Below are 9005 nucleotides of genomic sequence, written 5' to 3' on the forward strand. Positions count from 1 at the left end.
TCACTACCAAGCACAAAATTTGTGCTTGGTACCAAGCATACCCATTTTTCTCTTTAATGGGATGGGTGTACTTAAAAGTAGGCATAAAGTATTGTAATGTTAAGCTGAGAAGCGCAAATATTGTATTGTGACACAGACACATGCAAAATCCTTTCCCAAAATATCCGGCACACATAAACCCCAACAGAGTTAGCATAAAGCAAAGTTATGCAAGCTAAAAAAGATTCAAAAGATTTCATGTCCGCATTTCAAAACCTTGTGTTGATTAAAGATACATAACAAGAAATCCTTAAACATATGATAGAAAATACAAATTACCTAAAAATCTGAGGGTATTATAAGCTCCTAGGTATTAATCATATTTTCAGAATTCTTCTTTGATTACTTGATTGAAAGCACAAAAGGAAACATAAGAGATAAGACAAAAGAACATTAATTTGAATAAAATTAGATACTTTTTAATGGAAATGAATGATACCGTAGCTGCACCAAACAAATCTTTCACTGCTTTTCTATCAGACAGAAGTCGCTCCTCAACAAGTGCAGTTATTTCCTGAAGCACCGGTTTACATTCAGCGCCAGCGGACTCCCCAACCTGCAGCAAAAAGATACTCAAAATTTTTATTCTATAAAAAGAGCATTGGGAAAAGAATGACTTGTTTGGCATATTAAAAAGTGTAGAGAAATCACAACTTAAGGAGTGGGTGCTAAAAATAGAATAAAGGTGAAAGGACAGATCTGTTACATATTTGGACATAAAATTGATGTATACATGAAACTAGCATAAGTATGGCACCTGCTTGTCAAATTCGGTGAAGTTGTAAACAGCAAGAACAACTGCAGAGCTTGCAAGACTCCCACATGTCAAATGAGGGAATTTCAATCGGAACCAAGCACTGAGTGCTCCAGAGTAGGAAATTCCAAAAACAAACCAGGGATTTTCAACTTTTGACCTATTGTATTTTGCATTCAAGAATTCCTGCAGAAAATTTAACAAAAGTAATAAATAGGATAGGTGGAATTAATAGGCAAAGTTCAGGAGGTAGAGATATCATAGAAGCACAAAAGTATTAAAGAACAAAGCATGACAAATCAAAACTTAATAAATCAAACTCATATTTTTCATGACTAACTATGAATTCTAGCACAAATGTTACTAACCAAAATCACTGTTTTAAAAAGCCTCTGTCTAGTCTGTCTAGGCGTACGCCTAGGCCTAGGCGGTACCTAGGTCCTATGAAACACGGACACAGACACGGCGACACGGACACGACACGGACACAGCAAAACCCAAAAAAATAGGACACGGCGACACGGCTAGATTTTTTTAATATTATTATTATATATAGATCAATATTGAATTAAATTCCTATTACATTTCCATATTTTTTGTTATGTAAAGTGAGGATTATAAATAAGAAACTAATGGAAAGTGTGTCTGTGTGTGTTGCAGGTGTGAATTAAGATGTCGGGATGACAATGATCTCTTGGAGAATTAAAGACAATAATGTTAAAGAAGACAAGAAAGAAAAGATGAACATATAGAAAAATAGATCAATTTAGTTACTGTTTTGTAACTAAAATCAAGTTTAATAGTAAATTAAGAAATGAAACCCTAATTAATACCTAACACTAACAGTGACTAAAGATTAATAATAATAAAACAGTAATTAAAAACAAATCTAATAGTAAATTAAGAAATAAAATCCTAATTAACACCCAACAGTAGAGAAAATCACAGCCATTAACAATCCTAATTAACACCCAACAGTAAGCAAAATCATAGCTATTGACAAAACTAATTAGCATGCAACAGTAAAACAGTAGCTAAAAATTACTATCCTAAGCTACAATCAACAGTAAAACAGCAAGCAAAAATCAATAATTTAAAACAGTAAATTATGTGGTGGGGGGCAGTGTGGCTTTGAAATTCGTTGGGGTTCTGTGTGATTTTTGAGAGAGAGAGAGCACAGTAAGTTGTCTACCTTGGATGATCGACGACGACGAAGCTGACGGGGATGATCGACGATGACGAAGCTGACGAGGATGATCGACGACGACGAGGACGAGAGAGAGAGCTGGCGGCTGTTCTTTGCAAGAGCCCTTTCGACGACGAGAATTATTCGGGTAAGTTTGGGTTTGAGATCTGACGAGTGACGGTTAGGGTTAGGGTTTCAAGTTTGAGTTTGGGTTTCAGATCTTATTTTTGGGATTCATTCTCAGCCGTGTCGGGAGAGAAATCGCGCGTCCGGCCCGTGTCTGCGGCGAGTCGAAGTGTTGACTCGTGTCGGGTCGAACGCGTGTCGAACGCGTGTACGCGTCCGACGCGCGTTGGAGACGGACTCACCAGCGGTTTTGAAGAGTCGGTACTTCATAGCCTAGGCCGTCTAACTAACGCCTAGCGCCTAGACAGTACATGGGCTACCCACCTAGGTTTTGAGAGTGTTTAGGGGAGTATTGTCTGCTTACGTGGACTACACCTTTTAGGCCTTGATTGTGATTTTCTATGTTGTATTCTTCACGTCCTCCAACCTCCTTAAAACTCCTTTAACCTCTAAATATAAACACCATCACTACCTTCTCCGACCTTTAGCAAAAACCTCCTTAACCACCCTTTAATTAAAAAAATCCGCCTAGACACCAGTCTGCCACCTATACTTTCTATAACATTGATATTTACTATCAATTATTGTAATTAAAAATAAAAAAACTACTAGGCTCTAAGCGTCGGGTCCAACGTCTAGGCCTCCTAGCGCTTTCTATAACCTTGTTAGTTATTATTTTGGTTATTTAGTATATAAGTATGTGGATCTAAGATTGCTATCTTTTTTTACAAATTTATATGAATTTAATATGTATTTTTATTTAATATTATAATTAAATAATTTTAAAAATAGCCAAACGCATAGGCCTTGCCTAGGCATACGCCTAGGAATCTAGGCGATAGGCGTTGGCTCCGCCTAGTGCCTTCTATAACATTGACTAAAATGATAGATGATCACCACAATTAGCCCGACATTATAATTGTTGAAATTTATTATCAAAAAACCAGAGAGTCTATCCAGAGCTCTATTGATCTCTTATATTTATACTAAGAGCAAATAAACACATATTATGTATTATTAGGAATATGCTAAATATATTCTTAGCATGTTCCTTTATTCTCTCAATCATATTCATAATATATGTCAGCAATATATTCCTAATATATTATTCCTAATATAACTATAACATCATAGATCTCCATAATATATTCATTAACACTCCCCCTCAAGCTGGAGCATGTATAATATATATGTCCAACTTGTTACAAACAAGATGTACTTACTCCAATTTGTGACACTACTTAAAAGGCTAAAATCTTGTATGTGCTCTTTCTCATCGAAGTTGTCTTCATCTTCTAGTCTTCTACTTGAATGTCTTCCACCAAGAACAGCCTCAACCAAAACCACCAAATGTGATATCTCGATCTTCTTCACAGATCGACCAAACAAAACGCTTCTCTCTAAGGAACTACCAAGCAAACGATCCTCTCTAGGGATCCACCAAACAAATGATCCTCTCAAGAATTGATCAAACAAATGATCCTCCTCGGACTAACGAATGATCATTCTTTAAGGATCTGCCAGACATCCGGTCCTCTTAAGGATCTAACAAATAAATAATCATTCGTGTGGATCCACCAAACAAGCGGTCATCTTCACAGATCAACCAAACGAACGATCCTCTTTAGGGATAAACCAAACAAACGATCCTCTTCACGAATCAACCAAACAAACGATTCTCTTTACGGATCAACCATACAAACTCTTTATTGGTGGTCAAGGTTTCTAGAATACAAGCAGTGATGGCGGTGGCGTGTACAAGTTGAGTAGGCAGTGAACGAAGAAAAATTGAGGCGACACAGGCGGTGACGAGAACATATACATTGAGAATGACTACTGCTATCGATAATGACAATCCTGATCATCAACAAGATCATCGAAAATAGGACAGACAAGAAGGGAGGTTGCAAGGCAAGAGGAGTTTAATGGTGAGACTGTGAGAGATTGGGGGCTAGGGTTTGTGAGGATCTTGGATTTTGTGAAGGCTAGGGTTTGCGAGGCTCTGATATTATGTTAAAATTTATTATTAGAAAATAATAGACTCTATTTAGAGCTCTGTTGATCTCTTATATTTATCCTAAGAGCAAATAAACACATGTTACATATTATTAGGAAAATGCTAAACATGTTCTTTTATTCTCTCAATTAGGGCAAAGCATGGTTCGGTCCAAACCGAAAAAACCGACCGAACCGATCGAAATTTAACGGTTCGGTTCGGTTTTAGTTATAAGTCGGTTCGGGTCGGGTTGAAAAAATTTCAACCCGAACAACCCGAACCGACCGCTTATATCCCTTACTATTATTTCGTAAGTTCGTAATCTATACGTTCATACTCATTCTTCATTTACCCGACCCGTTCTTCATTTATATAAACCCCAGCTCCTCTCCATCCTAAACCTAAATCTCCAACCTCAATCTCCAGCCGCCGCCTCGACGAGCCCTGCATCGCCACGTTCGAGACCAAGATCCACTACAACTCCTCTGTCTCTGGCACCATCAGCTACGGCCAAATCACCTCCCTCCGCGGCGTTTCCACCCAGGAGCTCTTTCTCTGGTTCCCCGTCCACGAGATCCGCGTCGACGTCCCCAGATCCGACCCGTTAGTAAAAAGTCAGGTGCGGGTAAAAGGTGCAGCTAAATAGGGTTTGAGAATGAAGGGTTTGAGAAGGGGTCAGGGTATCAAGCGGAGGACGTCCCCAGATCCGGCATCGTATGGACTCGTGGTCACTGATGCTATTGAATCGGACCAGCCGATTATTTATGTGAATGAAGGGTTTGAGAAGAGGTCGGGGTATCAAGCTGAGGAGGTCCTTGGAAGGAATTGGTAAGCTTTTTTTTTTTGCCCCTTCTTTTTTTGGTGAATTACAGAATAGGGTTCTTGCTTAGTTCCATAACTTTTTTAGGGTTATTTTGATAACTAGTTACACCAAAGTTTTCAAATTGACAGCTAATTAAATGATTTCTGAAGCTAAAGTTCAGCATGTAGAACTGAATTATGGATAATAGTTGATGTCAATGTACACTTCTTCTCATTGAGAATGAATTTGTTTGTTGGATGAAGTTAGAACAGAACAAACCGAACCGAACCGCACCGAACCGACTTGCAACAGTTCGGTTTGGTTTTGAATAATGGGCGGTTCGGTTTCGGTTGTTCAAAATTTGACAAAAACCGACCGAACCGACGGATTGCTCACCCCTACTCTCAATCACATCCCTAATATCTCTCGACTGCATATTCCTAATATATTATTCCTAATATAACTATAATATCTTATATCTCCATAATATATTCATTAACAATAATAAACTTTGTTACTTCAACAACGCAGCTAGTGATCAAATACATAAAGAGAAATAAAAAAAATTAATGATAGATAAAGCTTATAATAGGGCAAATTGAAAAGTGATGTTAGGAGTTACTATTCTAGTATACGTACTTGAAACTCAACCGACTGACTATAGCAAAAATACCATTAGGGGTAGAAAGGAACCAAACAGTTAACAAATAGTTTGTTTATTATTTCTCTTAGTATTTGGTTAAATTCGATTTGATAGTTCATTTAATAATAAACAATTTTTATTATTATTTGGTTCATAAGTTAATAGAGCTTAACTAATTGTATATTCAATTCGTTTGATTATTAAATATTTGTTTATGTTTTTCTACTTTTATATTATTATATTATATTATCTTTTATACTTGTATAATACCATAAATAATATTTTTTATTTATAAATATTATATTATTAATTTATAAACATATATATAATAACTCTTATAGTGAAATATCATAATAACAATTAAGTAAATGTTAGAGAAACTATGTAAAAAATATGTCAAACATAGGGTTTGAACTCATGACCTCATGCTTAAAAATCTCGCGACTTACCAAGCGTGCTCATATGATATTCATAAATGTTTAACAAAATATTCGAATAATAAATGAATCAAATTTGAACATTCTTTTCCTACTCAACTAGAATTCAGATTCGAATTCGTCAAAATTAACCGAATTCGAATAATGTAGTATTTGGTTCGAATTCAGTTCATTTCCACCCCTACTTACCATAGCAATCAGATGCCTGTGCGTCTACCAACTCTCTACAACGCAAGTGTATAGCATCACTTAGATTCTAAATCATTCTACTTTGACTTCTCAATTTGGAACAGGACTAAGCTTTTACAACAAAACTTTTGATGGTTGCATTGAGAGACTTTTTGAGGAATGGACTGTTTGATAACTGAAGAGGAAACTCATTAGGATGGGATAAAAGAGAAAGTTCCTTACTTATCTTACTAGTCTTAAGATAACTCATAGGTTACCTATGGATATATTTTTACTCCTTAGGGACAATTAGAGCATTGAGTCTCAAGGAGATCTAAGGCAGGGACAGATCTACTCACAAGGAAGTGGTGTCACGTGACACCACGTGACACCACTTCCTCATGAGTAATATCATTTGGTGCTACTCATGACCATATTAGCAAACAGACCCAAGACAAATGAAAATGCTTTGCTTCACATTTCAACCCCATCAAAGATAAAACAAACATATATGACCCACTTGAGATATATACTAGGTTGATTAGGTGAAGGGTTAAAAGGAGTTTCTCTTTATAATATTAAGAGGGTAGGTGTTCTTTGTGTTTGCTTTTGTTTCAGTATTTTTGCTGAGCATGTTGTGTACTCATCTGATCAATCTAATCATAACAGGTTCCGTATATACCTTACGGATTGAAGTTACTAGAATGCGATTATATATTTGATAGTGTTATTAATGATGCGATTATTTATATATTTTTTTTAAATATGAAAATTTTTACAGTTATCAGAAAAGTTTATTATTAATTCTGTAGTGACACCACTTTCTAGAAATTCTAGATCCACCACTGATCTAAGGGCAGGACCCTTGAGAGAAATATGACAAAGATTAAGAGGGAACATGATTTTGTACCTTGTTTTCTTCACTATCACAGTTTAACCTTTGAGGTTTGTATTCCATAAATGCTGGGATGGTAAAAAAAAAAAAACTGCACATATCATTTGTGAACCCTTGTAGAAAAACTACCAATTCTCACACCCAGTTATGGCAGATTCCGCGATCATATCTTTTTATAGTCTCCAAACCTTGTGCAGAGGCAATAAAAAAACAGAATAAATGACAAAACTGCAGACCACTGTTACAAACTCCAAATAAAAGTGATAAGAAGATTATTAACATGCTTTGCCCCAAAGTCAGCAGCATTCTTGCATCATAGTCATCCGAAACATCTAGCTGAACCACAGGTAAAATCATTATAACCTGACCAAAAACATCATCTAGCTAAACCACAGATAAAATCATTATCACAGTTTTCCCTTCTCTCTTACTCCCCCCCCCCCCCCATCTTTCCTTCCTTTGACCTCTTTTCTTCGGCTTCCGACCAAATTCCTTTCTAGTTAGTAGAAGATACTTTACACCGGATCGCTAGCAACAGATATTTTACTCTACTCAATCCAGCGTAACAGGGAACAGCAAGCGTACCTGATAGTACTGGCGGAAAGCTGCCAGGTCAAAGAGCGCCTGCTTCGAGGATAAAAACCTCAGGTTTTCCGTCGTCAGGGATTCAAAGGGAGAGCTTTCCCCGTAATAGCGATGCTCGAGGGAGACAACAGCGGCGCCGAATTTCTTCGCCAGCACCTGCATCGCGAAGGAAGACGGAAGCATTTTAAGTGTCTCTGCTTGAAAATGGGGGGGAGGAAACGCTCACTTACGGATAGGTAGTCGTTAGCAATCCCGGGGCAGGCGGATTCCCCGCATATCTTCAAGAAGACGGGCCCATCGGGGGCTTGAAAATGATCACGGAATTCGTAGTACCTCTGCCTGAACTGGCGATGATCCTGAGGCAGAATCGATCATTAAGAATAATCATTCAGAGCCAAGGGCTACGGATCTATATACAGAAAGGGGGTTGGGGGAAGAGGGAGGGAGGAGGTTATTAACAGTTGGGGAAAAGTGATCGAGGGTCTGCTTGAACCAGCGCTCGTCCTGGGTGAGGTACTTGCCGCTGCTGTCGGTTTCGGGAGGAAGGCGGAGTCCACCAAACCCGAGGCCGAGCGAGCGCGGGCAGGACAACGATCCCAGTAAGCAAATAACGAGAAGCGGAGGCGGGAAGAAAGAAGCCATCGTCTTCGTACGCCTCCCTCGGGCTCGGGTGCCGTAGGGTTAGGGATTTAGGGCGAGACTTCGGAGAAGAATGACGGTCGGGATTTGAGAATTATCACCCCACCTCAAAGCCTTCTTTTTTTTTTTACTCTCCCACTATTTCCATCTACGGGCTGTTTGGTTACTTTCCTTCACTTTCTATAGATGATTTTCCTTCACTTTCTTGTGTTTCCTTCACTTTCCTGAAAAATGTTTCTTGTGTTTGTTTCGCCCAAAAATATGTAGTGAAAGTACTTTACATCATTTTCTATTGTTTGGTTCAACTTGAAAAAAGAAGAAAATATGTAGTGAAAGTACTTTACATCATTTTCTGGTGTTTGGTTCAAACTAAAAAATTAAGAAAACTTGATTGTGGTCACCATGGTAAGATTACCACCCAACATAATAGTTGTGCTCAGAAAAGGCCATTATTTCATTATCTGCCTCGCCATAAAGTTTATAAAGCAATGTTGGCTGCAATATATTGCCCCGCCAATATATTGTTGCTATAAACTTTGGCTGCATATCTTAAAAATAGCCCATCATCATAACACAAAATATGCAACACAACCAAAGGCCAACCAAGAGCTGAAACCAAGGCTGAGAGCAAGTTGAAACCATGCTTTTAATCACAAATATGGATCCTTCGAACCAACACAACAAAGAGCTGAAACCAAGGCCAAGTGGAACACAAATTCAGACTCAGCAAAAGCC

General features: G+C 37.9%; 1 protein-coding gene across 2 annotated transcripts in view; it reads right to left on the minus strand.

Moving 5' to 3' along the window:
* The window catches only part of LOC109839671 (probable serine protease EDA2), a 30741-nt gene extending 22343 nt beyond the window's left edge, over positions 1 to 8398 (minus strand). The window contains exons 1-5 of one of the 2 annotated variants that reach the window (XM_020408188.1): positions 8091 to 8398; positions 7862 to 7987; positions 7632 to 7787; positions 797 to 979; positions 479 to 595 (exon numbers count right to left, since the gene is read on the minus strand). In XM_020408188.1, coding sequence (XP_020263777.1) covers positions 479 to 595; positions 797 to 979; positions 7632 to 7787; positions 7862 to 7987; positions 8091 to 8273 — 765 coding nt within the window. In that variant the 5' untranslated portion in view covers positions 8274 to 8398. The remainder of the gene's footprint in view (positions 1 to 478; positions 596 to 796; positions 980 to 7631; positions 7788 to 7861; positions 7988 to 8090) is intronic. The other variant, XM_020408187.1, reaches the window with a different exon arrangement.

The sequence above is a fragment of the Asparagus officinalis genome, chromosome 4 (assembly GCF_001876935.1).
Source record: "Asparagus officinalis chromosome 4, Aspof.V1, whole genome shotgun sequence".
Lineage (NCBI taxonomy): Eukaryota > Viridiplantae > Streptophyta > Magnoliopsida > Asparagales > Asparagaceae > Asparagus > Asparagus officinalis.